General features: G+C 40.9%; 1 protein-coding gene across 3 annotated transcripts in view; it reads left to right on the top strand.

The window, feature by feature from the left end:
* The window catches only part of prex2 (phosphatidylinositol-3,4,5-trisphosphate-dependent Rac exchange factor 2), a 316,787-nt gene that overhangs the window by 292,902 nt on the left and 10,069 nt on the right, over positions 1–13,816 (top strand). For all 3 annotated transcript variants that reach the window (XM_059645886.1, XM_048529759.2, XM_059645884.1), the window contains one exon: positions 10,731–10,798. In XM_059645886.1, the coding sequence (XP_059501869.1) occupies positions 10,731–10,798 (68 nt within the window). The remainder of the gene's footprint in view (positions 1–10,730; positions 10,799–13,816) is intronic.

Here is a 13,816-nt window from a genome sequence, read left to right as displayed (position 1 = left end):
TATTCCAAGTGGGATATAATCACGGTTTTGTACAACTGCAGCACAATGTCTGCATCCTTGTACTGCAGCCATCTAGATATAAATGTCAGCATTGCATTCGCTTTATTACTTATTTTCTGCACTTTTTTGTGCTACTTATAAGATCTATATACCTAACTCCCAAAGCTTCTTTGGACATCCACTAACTTCATACCATCTAGAAAGTGCCCCGATCTATCCTTTTTCAGTCCAAAATGGATAATCTTACATTTGCTTCCATCTGCCACAGTTTTGCCCATTCACTTAGTCTGTCAATATCCTTGTGTAATTTCATGCTGTCATCTACACCATCTACAATGATGCCTAACTTTGTGTCATCAGCAAATGTGATTTCTATGCCATTATTCAAGCCTTTAAAGAAATAATGTGGATAATTGAGGCCCTAACACAGATCTTGTGGGACACCCACTGGTCACATCCAGCCAATTTGAGTACCCATCCGTTATCCCCACTTTCACTCACCTGCCACTCAACTAATTTCTCAGCCATGTCAGTAATCTTCCCTCAGTTCCATGGGCGTCTACCTTGGTCAACATTCTGTTACATATGATTATCAAAAGCCTTCTGGAAGTCCATATAAGCTATATCCATGGCAGTTCCCCTGCTGGCTACCTCAGTCACCTCTTGAAAAATTGAATGAGGTTTGTCAGACATGAGCTGCCTGTCATGAATCCATGCTAGCTTTCCCTAATTAATGGAAACTTTTTAAGGTGTTGGTTCCCCCATTATTTTATGTACTTCAACATGCACTATTAATGATTAATTGGTTACAAACGCTATGTATGTTCAGAAACAATAACATTAATTTTGTTTCTTTTTTGTTATCTTTGAAACACTTTCTTTAGTCCTTTGGTGTGTTCTTGGGTTGATTTCCTCCGTCCCTTTGTCATTCTCTGACATTGATTCTCCATTTTACTATTCTGCTCTCCTGACTCATCTTTACCGTCTGATTGGTTACATCCACCTGCACTGGACCCCTCCACCTCATTGGTTAATTTAAAGCCTTCTCTCCTTCCTTAATTATATAATTTGTCAGAACACTGGTCCCAGCATAGTTCAGGTGTACACTGTCTCAAAGATACATCCTCCACTTTTTCCCAATTGTGATACCAATGGCTCACGAACTAGTACTCACATCTCCCACACCAGTTTTTAAGCTATATGTACATTTTACTAATTAGATTCCCAACAGTGTGGAAACAGGCCCTTCGGCCCAACAAGTCCACACCGCCCTTTGCAGCATCCCACCCAGACCCATCCCTCTGTAACTCACACACCCCTGAACATTACGGGCAATTTAGCATGGCCGATCCAACTAGCCTGCACATCTTTGGACTGTGGGAGGAAACCGGAGCACCCGGAGGAAACCCACGCAGACACGGGGAGAATGTGCAAACTCCACACAGACAGTTGCCCGAGGCTGGAATTGAACCCAGGTCCCTGGTGCTGTGCAGCTGCAGTGCTAACCACTGAGCCACCGTGCCGCCCATAATCTTACGGACTATGAGCCAATAGACACTTGGCACAATTACTCTCAAGGCTCTGCTCTTCAATTTGGTGCCCACCACTCATATTTTGTAAGCAGAACCTCTTTCCTCGTCATCAGTACCTACACGGGGACACAACAACTGGATCATTCTCCTACTGCTCCAAGTTCCTGGTCTCGCTTTGAGCATCTGTCCTGAACCCAGGCACCAGGTAGGTGACACAACCTCAGTCTCTTGGTTGCACTGACCAGTGTTATCCTCATCACCATTCTATCACTGCTGTCCTTTTCGCTGCCCCCCACCTCGACCAGCTGAATGATTTACACCATGGTGCCACGGTTAATCGGCTGAGCCACCCTGCAGTACTCACCGCCGTCAGAACAAGCAGAAAGAATCACAAACCTGTTGGACATCTCCATGGTGACATGACACAAATGGCTTGTACTTAGGTGGAAACACAGATTAACAAATGGAAACCATTTGAATGACCTAAATAAGGCCATCTGACATTTTGTGATTCTCACCCTTGTCATTCTGATTTTATTCAGTGAAAACAAGCTGCCTTTTGAATTGTAATTATCTGTGTATTTGCTGGGGTCTTGATAATTCCCAGGACGTTTCTCCCGTCGGGAATTTACATTTTAAATTCTGTGCAAAAATTATGTTGGAAATGATCACTGTGAAAGTGGACAGAATAGGAGGAGCACTGAGTAAAATATCTTGGAAGTATTTTTCAGACAGAGGTGTTTCATGATAAACCTTGCTCTCTACGCCCTCATAAATTCTCTTACATAGCCACTTATTTGTGACCCTTTTTCTCAGATTGTCTCTCTGTAAGTACATTTTACTCCTTGTCTCTTTTCTCCATTCTATATCTGTCTGATAATGAATATGGCAATTGATTTTTTAATACTCAGATCCATTCTTTATGAAATAATGTGAAGTCATCAGCGCTGTTATTGAAATTTCAAGAAATCCTCAGTAAGTAGATTAATAGAAATTCATGATGCCTGTCATCAAGTGACCAATTACTAAGCTTAATTATTAATTATTTCATACTCATAGCCAACTCAAAGACAATGAGTTCTTCCCTAATTACATTATAGGCAATTTAGAATGTGTGTGCCTGGTCTACTGTGGAAACAACATGTTTCGAATGGGTGAGGCATTAACCAGAAATGCTTCGCTCATAATACAACCCACATTTCATTAGCTGGATACCAAAACTATTACGCTGTCAGAAAAAAAAATTATTCAATAATTTTCGGATAACTTATTGAGTAATTCCAAAGAAATCACAGTTATTTTCCTTCACTAAAGCTTAGTTATTTGATAAATTAGCAAGGGCTACAACTTTAACTTGAAAGCAGCATTGTGCTTCTCTAGTTTTTCAAACAGACTCATTTCTCTTAGTTGCTTGCTGTGCAGTGTCTGATTTTTGTGGGCATATCTTAGATTCCCACTCATAGAGTCACAGAGTCATAGAAACAGACCCTCCAGTCAAACCAGTTCTCGCTGACCGTGTTCCCAGACAAAACCAGTCCTGCATTTGGCCCAAATCCCTCCAAACCCTTCCTATTTATGTACTCATCCAAATGTCTTTTAAATGTTGGAACTGTACCTGCACCCAAACATTCTTTGGCAGTTCATTCCACACATGAACTGCAGTCTGGGTAAAAAAGTTGCCCCTCATGTCCTTTATAAATTTTTCTCCTCTCACTTAAAAATATGGCCCCTAGATTTGAACTCCCCACCCTAGGGAAAAGACCCTTGTCATTCATCTTGTCTATGCCCCTCATGATTTTATAAACCTCAGTAAAGTCACCCTTCATCATCTTATGCTGCTGCGGAAAATGTCCCAGTCTTTCTAGTCTATTTTAAAATCTCAAACCCTTCATTCCCTTTAACATCCTGCTAAATCTTTTCTGAACCCTCACCAGTTTAATAATATCCTTCCTATATCAGGTGACCTGAATTGGACACTGTACGCCAGACAAGGTCTCACCAGCATCATTACCTACATCACCTGCTTGATGACTTGTGCCCAGTTATGAAATAAGTAGAACTTATATTTAAGAGAGAGTCGGGACTGCTGATGCTGGAATCAGAGATAACACAGTGTAGAGCCGGAGGAATACAGCAGGCCAGGTGGCACCAGAGGAGTCGGGACCCTTCTTCAGAAATGTGGGGCTGTATTTGTTGGCAAAGACACTGAGGCTGACTACTGTGAGAATAATACCCAAGTTCCAACTACCAAAGCAAATCTTATTCTTCAAGAAGGAAGGCATGTGAATAAGAGGTGGGCAAAGGTAGTATTTCAAAGACTCCCTCAAGGCTTCCGCCAGCAAATGCAACATGGATGTCCATGAATCAACATAGAATCCCTACAGTGTGGAAACAGGCCCTTTGGCCTGACAAGGCCACACCAACCTTTGGAGCATCCCTCCTCAGACCCAACCCCCTCATGTGCACATCGCTGAAGAATATGGCCAATCCATCTAGCCTGCGCATCTTTGGACTGTGGGAGGAAACCGGTGCACCCAGAGGAAACCCTCACAGCCACAGGAAGAATGTGCAAACTCCACACAGACAGTCACCCGAGGGTGGATTCGAACCCAGGTCCCTAGTGCCTTGAGGCAGCAGTGTTAATCACTGAGCCACCGTGCCGCCCAAAGGGGAGTAGAGAATGCGGTATGGGAGACCCTCATTCAAAAGAAACAGATTTGGAGGAAACTCCTGTACGAAGGGACACAATTCTTTGAGAACACCATTGGGAAGAGGAAGTAGGGGAAAGGAACTGGAGAAAGGATTGCCAATGATCTCCAGACCAAGGACCACGTCAACCTCTCAGAAACACCTGCCAAACCTCTGGTCAGATTTGCGGCTGTAGGATTGGGCTCATCAATCACAGAGGACACAGAGAACCCAGGACCAGTAACAGAGAATTTCCTATGAGGACAATCATTCTCGTAAAGCAGAGATTGCCATTACGGTGATTTATCATGGCTGAAAAGTAGGATCAACGTACACATTGAATCTATGAAAAACCTATGGAGTTGTCTTATACGTCAGCTTAAGTTACAGGTGGACATTTCTGATCAACCTTTGCAGACATGTTATGACAAAACTTTGGAGTAGGTGGGACCTAAACCTCGGCCTCCTGGCCCAGAGGAAGGAACACTACTACAACACCGCAAATGCCTCTCTGGGTGAGCTAGATGCCAGCACAAAGATTTGATGGTTTTCTGTAAATTCCAGTTCCCCTTGAGTTGGGAGAAACTACATAAATAGAGGTCATTAATCATAGCAAATAGCAGTATTAAAACATTTATTGATTTAAACCAAGCCTTAAGTTTTGGAAAAATAGATTAGATTTGAAAAGGGTGTAGCACCAAAATACGATGTTAAAATCCTAGATAGTTGTCCTGATATTAAGTGTTTAATAGTTCTGACAAAAGTAGGAGAGAGAGAAATGATTGCGCTTACTATAAACATTTAACTGATTGATTTGGTTACAGTTCCTAAGACTTTGGGGTGGATGTGATCCATTGGATCTTCAAGCAAACAGTTCGGACTTTGTCACGATGTAGCATGGAACAGTAGTATACCCTAAAATGATTATTAATGACAAAAATTATTTTGTTTGTGCCTACTGGCAAATTGGCATATACACCAACTATAGCCAAATGAAAACCAAATTCCAGTGCAATCGTGGAGAAGATGCATTTAATGTCACAATTCATACAGTCCGTACAGTGTGGAAGCAGGCCATTTGGCCCATGCTGGCACTCTGAAGAGCATACCCACCCAATCGCTGTAACTCTGCACTTCCCATGGCTCATCCACCTAACCTGCACATCCCTGGACACTATGGGCAATCCACCCAGCCTGCAGATCTTTGGACTGTGGCAGGAAACTGGAGCACCCAGAGGAAACCCAGGCAGACACTTGGGGATAATGCAAACGCTACATAGGCAGTCACCTGAGGGTGGAATCAAACCCGGGCCCTAAGCACTGAGGCAGCAGTGCTAACCACTGAACCATTGTGCCAATCTTGTTGACAATTGAAACCAGTGATGATTCTAATCAAGTCTGGCAGCATCTGCGAAGTAAAATCAGAGTTAACGTTTTGTATCCAGTGACCCTTCCTCAAAACCTCAATGCTGAAGAAGAGCCATCAGCCCTGAAACGTTAACTCTGATTTTTTTCTTCACAGATACTGCCAGACCTGCTGACCTTTTCCAGCAACTACTGTTTTTGTTCCTGATTTACAGCATCCTCAGTTCTTTTGGTTTTTATGATTCTAATCATCTGTGGAGGTGCAGGTGTTATAGTCCAACAGGTTTATTTGAAATCACAAGCTTTCAGACCACTGCTCGTTTTAATCTGAGCAAACAAAATTGTTACCCTGATCTGAAAAGAATGGTGTAAAATTCATATTTTGATCCTTGGTTGGCTCTTTTTCACAGTTTTATTAAGAAGCAATGTTTCAACTCATGCATAGGTGGGATCATTCTCTCAATCTATGAATTTATCAACAAATTTGGACAACTATGGGTTCCTAATGCTTGTAAAGTTTGAAATAATAGTAAAAAGAATGTTCAATTTACAAATGAACAGTGGATGTTGTAAAAGGGTTAAAAGGATCACTTCAAAGCGCTCTGACCACATTGGGTATACTCAAAGGCAGCCCAGAAGATCAAGAAAACATTTATTTTCTTACAAGTTAGACATGAACATGTAATGATTTTGCATAGAAGAGGAATAGGCCTGTCAGTTTTTCAATTTTATGAAAGATTATTAATGCCATAATGATCTATTTATGGCTATTACAAAGAATACTTTGCTGCAAATAATTAATCATTACTGCAGATACATTGATTACATTTCCGCAAGTACTTTGTATATAATCTTTAGAAAAATGTTTCTTGGCAGGACACTGTAACACATTATTTAATTAAGAATCCCTTTTCATTACTTAATATTAACCAAAGGCAAAGAGTGATGCCAGGTATAGACTCCAGAAATATAAATTGTTGGAGGGCAAGATGAAGCCTTGCTTGTGTCATGAGTACATTTTTAAAAATCATTTTGTTACTCAAATTAACTTTCAATGTCTAGGACATGAAAAATTTGGAAATTTTTTTGATGAAAATGTAATATAGTCATGAATATTTCAATTACTGCTCTCATGATATGTTGAGTACATTACCATAATTAGCTTATTTAATTTGCAAACTTGTGAAAAATCAGGTTAGAACAAAAATATCTCACAATGACATTCATACATTTAAACTGAATGGACTGTTGCTGCTGAATTCAATGTTAATCAGTAACTCTCCATTAGCCCCATGTTTTAAACAAACTAATCAAAATCTTATTTTGTTTAAAATTTTAAAAAATTATCCAGTAAGTTTTTCTGGTTTTATGCGTGCAAATATATAGGAGTTGCAAAAATGAAATTTCTGACAAACCTTTCAAAGCTGACTGTCAATTTTGCTCCTAATATTTTGTCTCTTTATAACCATATATTTGACTGTTATGCTGGGAATGTTAAGTTTCCTTTTACAAAACCATATTGACTGAGATATTCTTGAAAACATTCAAAGCTGTGTGGAAGAACACAAGGATTAGGTGCAGGAGTAGATCATATGGAAAATCAGGCCTGCCGATTGGCTGGTTTATCATACAGCATGATGCTACAATTGAGGGTTCAATTCTTATACGACTGATGTCACCATGAAGACTCCACCTTCTGAGACATGGTTACCCACTGGTTAACCTCAACACCAGCTGTATCCCACTCTAAAGAAAGCACAGGTTAGTGGTCCTCTTGATTAAAGTGACTTGCACTTTAAGACCCTGCTCTCCAATTTAATATGATCATGACTAATCTTGGTCTTCAATACTACTTTCCCAAACAGTCACAGTCTTCCCCCAACTCCCCAAGACACCAAATGTCTGTCTAACCTGACCTTAAATGTATTCAACAATGAAGCATCCAGAACTGTCTGGGATGAGTATTTGCAAAGATTCAGCCCTTCAATTGCAGTAATTTCTCTGATCTCAGTCCTACATCAGCAGTCTGTCAGCCTAAGACTGTGCCCATGTTTGAGATTTCCCAACAAGCAGAAACAAACAATTTCTCAAAACCTGCTCTAGCAAGCCCCTCCAGAATCATGTATGTCTCAATCATATTATTTTCGATCTTTGAAACTTCAGAACATATACACCCAATTTAGTCAGCCTCTTGTCAAGCCTCCTTATCTCATGGATCAAATTAATGAACCTTCTCTCAGCTTGAGGGGGAAATATTTCAAGAGAATCACACCAATTGTACCAGGAAAAGCACACAGCTTGAGTTTTGAACTCCAGTACATTACAAGTGAGATAGTAAGAACTGCTGAGATAAAAGGTATAAGAGCTGGATGAACACAGCAGGCCAAGCAGCATCAGAGGAGCAGGAGAGCTGACGTATCGGGTCTGGACCCTTCTTCAGAAATGGAGAATGGTGTGTTCATCCAGCTCTACACCTTGTTATTTCAGACTCTCCAGCATCGGCAGTTTCCACTTTCTCTGCTAAGAACTGCTAATGTTGGAGTTAGAGATAACACAGTATGAAGGTGGAGGAACACATTGAAGGTGCCAACTTTTGGGTCAAATGCAAAGCCAAGTTTCCATTTGCCTGGTATGGTGGTCTTCATAAACTCAAAAGAATATCTGATGAACAACACTTCTCCCTGCACAAAAAAAAATACATTGTAGGAACTGGAAATCTGAAATAAAAGTTAGAAAACATAAATTCAAAATATAGCTAGCTGCATCTGTGGAGAAATGGAGTTAATATTTCAGACTGATGATCTTTCTACATAATTGGAAAGATGTTAAAAACAGCTAACAGATTTGAAGCAAGAATACAAGCAAAGGAAATGAGTTCTGGACCCTCTGCAAATGTGACCTTGAGCTTATACTCACCTTTGATTTTAATGCTGTGCCCATTTCCACTTTGAGCTCTTCACCATCAGTTTCTGACATGGTTTTTTAGGTAGCTGAACCTTAGCTTGGAAAAACCATCTCATCTTTTAATGACAAACTTATACAGTCTCTCAGACTCAATGTTAAATTTCACAACCTCAGAATGTTTATTCCACCCCACTGTATTAATTTAATTTTTGTGTTCAGAGTTGTACAGCATGGAAAAAGACCCTTCGGTCCAACCAAGGTAACAAAGCGTGGAGCTGGATGAACACAGCAAGCCAAGCAGCATCTTAGGAACACAAAAGCTGACGTTTCGGGCCTGGACCCTTCATCTGATGTTGCTTGGCCTGCTGTGTTCATCCAGCTCCACATTGTGTTATCTCGGATTCTCCAGCATCTGCAGTTCCCATTATCTCTTAGATCCAACCAGTCCATGTTCCCAAACCAAACACAGAAACATAGAAGATATGAGCTGGAGTAAGCCATTCGGCCCTTCAAGCCTGCTTCACTGTTCATAACGATCATGGCTGATCATCCAACTCAGGACCCTAATCCTGCTTTCTCCCCATAACCTTTGATCCCATTTTCCCCAAGTGCTATATCTAGCCACCTCTTGCACAGACTCAATGTTTTGGCATCAACTATTTCCTGTGGCAATGAATTCCACAGGGTCACCACTCTTTGGGTGAAGAAATGTTTCCTCATCTCTGCCCGATATGGTCTACCCCGAATCCTCATTCTGTGACCCCTGATTCTGGAACATCCTCTCTGCATCTACCCTGTCCGGTCCTGTCAGAATTTGGTAAGTCTCAATGGGAACCCCGCTCATTCGTCGAAACTCCAGCGAAAACAATCCCAACCTAATCAATCTGTCCTCATACATCAAACCCGCCATCCCTGGAATCAGCCAGGTAAATCTTCGCTGCACTCCCTCAACAGCAAGAGCATCCTTCCTCAGAAAAGGAGACCAAAACTGCACACAATATTCTAGATGAGGTCTCATCAAGGCCCTGTATAATTGCAACAATACACCCTGCTCCTGTACTTGAAACGTCTCGCAATGAAGGCCAATATCCCATCTGCCTTCATTACTGCCTGCTGCACCTACATGCTTACCTTCAGGGACTGGGGCATAAGGACACCCAGGACTAGTTGCACACTTCCCTCTCCCAATTTACCTGTCCCACTTGCCTGCATTTGGCCCATATCCATCCAAACCTTTCCTATTCATGTACTTATCCAAATGTCTTTTAAATAATGTAATTGCACCTGCATCTATCACTTCCTCTGGCAGTTCATTCCACGTGTGAACCACTCACTGTGTGAAAGAAAATGTTGCCTCTCATGTCTTTTTAAAATCTTCCTCCTTTTGTCTTAAAAATATGCCCCCAGTTTTGAAATCCCAACCCTAGGGAAGGGAACTATTCATCTTATCTATGCCCCTCATGATTTTATATTCATTCCACTTTTGTAAAGGAACCATTGGTGATGATCCTTGATTCAATTTACATTTCTGCATCCATTTTTTATTGGTTTCTTTACTAGTTTCTCCATAATCTCCATTTGACTTGCAAAACCAACGTTTTACTCATTCATACTCTCTGCTTTTTCAATGTCCCAGCCCATCATCAGAGATATTCTCCCTTTGTTCTTGCCTTCTCTCTTTCCTTTTCCTGCCCCTGTACTCAATTTAAACTTATTAATCTCCAACCTTTTCCAGCTCTGAATCTGAATTCACTTTTTATCTACCAATGCTGCTAGGTCATGTTTTCTGTTTCTTGTTAAGCTCTTTCTGTGCCAAGGCCAGCATTCTCAAACTGTGTCAGAAACAAACAAACTGCTCATTTATTTCATTATTGTCATTGTAATCTTATTCTCTGAAAAGTATCTGTCATGTTTTGGCAATGGTCATTGCATATAAAAGTAATTAATTGCAGGTTAAGGGCTTTCAAATGTTTATGACATTTATGATAAAGTGGATTCACATGAATATGTTCTTTCTTTTGACACATTAACATTCAGCAGTGTATCCTCTTCAAAGTAAAGTTACAATTTCCCTGTTGGAATAAGTTGATGTCCAATGAGCTCTATGCTGCAGAACCTACATGTCATGAATGAGTAACAAATTTGACGAGGCATTTTTATTATTGCAGTTTCTTCCAAGTTATGCATTAAAATAATTGGATTAGCTTTACTGTCAATGAGAAAGTGTTTGCCTTATTTCAGGGAGCAAGAGTGCAGAACTCAGCTAAGAATCTTGGAGTGAGGGACCGAACACCACAGTCAGCCCCAAGGTAACTGCTTTACATAACTAATGTAATGAAATGTCATATTAGTGTGTTCTCTATTCCTGTCTGACAACTGCAGCCTTTAAGCTAGAACATATGCTTGCTGAGATGACATGGTGTGAAGCTAGATGAACACAGCAAGCCAAGCAGCTCCAGGGCAGCAGGAAAGTTGACATTTCGGGTTAAGAACCTTCTTCACAAAAATTTTTCTGAAGAAGGGTCTCGACCTGAAACGTCAATTTTCCTGCTCCTCTGATGCTGCTTGGCCTGCTGTGTTCGTCCAGCTTCACACCGTGTTATCTCAGATTCTCTAGCATCGTCAGTTCTTACTATCTCTGTGACAATATGCTTACTGTCTGATTGTGATATGTACCATTTGTCACACACTTATTGACATAACTGTGAGTAAATGGGCACTATTAGTTTGATTAGCATCCCAGTGCAGAGTGATTCTGATATTGCACTTGTGACTCTCACCTTAGGACTTTAAATCTCATGCAAACTTCAGAATAATTACTGAAGCCTTGGACCATGTGCTAATGTCCCTTTGGAAGGAAACGTAACATTTATCTATGATTTGGCCCATACATATCATCAGTACAATACCATGTTGTTGGTAGAGTGCCCTGAAGTGGCACGACTAGACAGTTTGTAATAAAATGTTTTTAAAGTTCATTTGCAGGACAGAGCATCACTGGGAAGTTTAGTACTTATTGCCCTCAGGAGCTGCCTTCTTGAACCACTATAGTGATCATCTGTAGTTATGCAGAGCTGGTGGGAAAGGAGGATACAACAACTGTCAAGGTGATATAGATCCAAGTCAGGATTGTGTGTAGCTTGGCCGGGAGCTTCCCCTTGATCTTTTTAAGTCAGTGAGGTTAGTTGCGTGGAAGATGAGTTGCTGCACTGCCTCTTGTAGATGGTACCCACTGCTGTTATTGTCCATCAATGGTGGAGTGTTGAAGATGTAAGATTGGTGGATGTGGTGCCAATCAAGCAGGCTACTTGTTCCAGATAGCATCAAGCTCTGTCCGTTGTGGAGGTGGAGGTGGAGAGAATTCTAATATGTTACCAATTTCTGCTCCATAGACAATGGATATGCTTTGGGTACATTCCTAGGCTCCAAGCTGATCTTGTAGCCGCAACATTAATTGACTAGCACTTCAGCTTTTGGTCAATGGCAATTTACCCAGATGTTGATAGTGCAAGATTCAGCATCGCCGTGCCATTGAATGTCATGGGGAAATGATTAACTTTTCTTTCGTTGGAGATGGCTATTGATGCTGTGCAGCACGAATAGTAACTCCCATTTATCAGCCTTGGCCTGCTTCCAGTTTTGGTAGGGCTCCTTGATATCACACTCAGTTGATTGAGGCCATGATGTCAAGGGCTTTCACTCTCCCCTCACCTCTGGAATGCAGTTCTTTTGACTATATTTGCATCAAGTCTGTAATGAGGTCAGAGCATGCAATCTACACACAAACTGTGCGTCAGTGAGTGATCAGGTTCATCCTGAGAAAATAACCCTTGTTAGTACTGTTGCTGATCCCTTCCAGCACTTTGCCGTGATCAAGAGTACACTACTAGAGCTGAATTGGCCATGTCGAATTTATCCTGCTTTCTGTGGATAGGACACCCCTGGACAAGTTTCCACATTGCCAGTGAGATGCCAATGTTATAGTAGTCCTGGAACAGCTTAGCTACCGATATGGCTAGCCTGGAGCACAAGTCTTCAGTGCTGTTGCTGGAATATGGACAGGGCCCATAGCCTTTGCAACATCCAGTGTCTTCTGCCAATTCTTGATATCACACAGAGTGAATCAAATCTTGGAATTTAATATGTATCAAAAGAACTGATTCCCACAATATCTCCAGGGGAAAAATAAATTCTAAACCTCAAATGTTTACTTTAGAATTTAGTTTTTCATAGAACCACACTCGTTATGGTGGAGAAGGAGACTTCCAATCCTACCATGCCTAAATGAATAATATGATTTAGTGCCAATTCCCTGCACATACATCCTATTCAAATAATCAGCTAGTGCCCTCTTGAATATCTCACTGAATCTGTCTAGACCACACTTTCAGTTATTATATTCTACACCCTAATGACATGCTGCGTGAATTTTTTTAAGCTCATCTTTCAATTGCTTCATTTGCAAATGACCTTACATCCTTTTGTTCTCCATCCACTTTATGAGTGGGAACATTTTCTCTCCCCCAGACATCTCATGATGTGCAAAATTATGTCAGATCTCCTCTCAGCTTTCTCTCCTCCAAGGAGAACAGTTTTAACTTCTTCAATGTATCTTTATAACTGCGTTTTCTCAACCCTGGAACCATTCTTGTAAATCTCTCTTGACTCTTCCCCCAAATACTTTCACATCCTTCTTGAAATGCGGCACGGAAAATGTACACAGTGACCCAGCTGAGGTCTTGTACAAGTTCAGCACTAACTCCTTGCTGTTGTACTCTATGCTCTGATTAATAAGACCTATGATACTATATGCTTTATTAACTGGTCTCACCACCTGTCCTATGACCTTCAATGACTTACACACATATGAACCCACATCTCTCTGCTTTTGCATCCTTTAATATGTACTGTCTGTTCATGTTTTTTTCCATTAAAATGTATCCCCTCACATTTCTCCATAATGACTTTGCTTTTGCCATTTATTTGCCCATTGACCAGCTTACCATTGTCCTTTTGAACATCTGCACCCATTCTGGCATGGTTTCCAAAACTTCTAAATGTGGCATTGTCCCTAACTTTTGAAAATGTTCCACGTACGCCAAGGTTTAGATCATTTATACATATCAGGAAAAGCAACCATCTCAATACAGTCTCCTGGGGAACTCCACAACAAACCTTCCTCCAGTCTGAAAAGTATCCATAATCCATTATTCTTAGTCTCATATCACTCAGCCAATTTTTTATTCATGTTGCTGCTGCCTGTTTTATTCCCCAAGTTCTAACTTTGCTCACAAGTCTGTTGCAAATCATTAATCAAATGCCTTTTA

This window comes from Stegostoma tigrinum, chromosome 5 (assembly GCF_030684315.1).
Source record: "Stegostoma tigrinum isolate sSteTig4 chromosome 5, sSteTig4.hap1, whole genome shotgun sequence".
Classification (NCBI taxonomy): Eukaryota; Metazoa; Chordata; class Chondrichthyes; order Orectolobiformes; family Stegostomatidae; genus Stegostoma; species Stegostoma tigrinum.
This window is presented reverse-complemented; position numbering and strand designations above follow the sequence as displayed.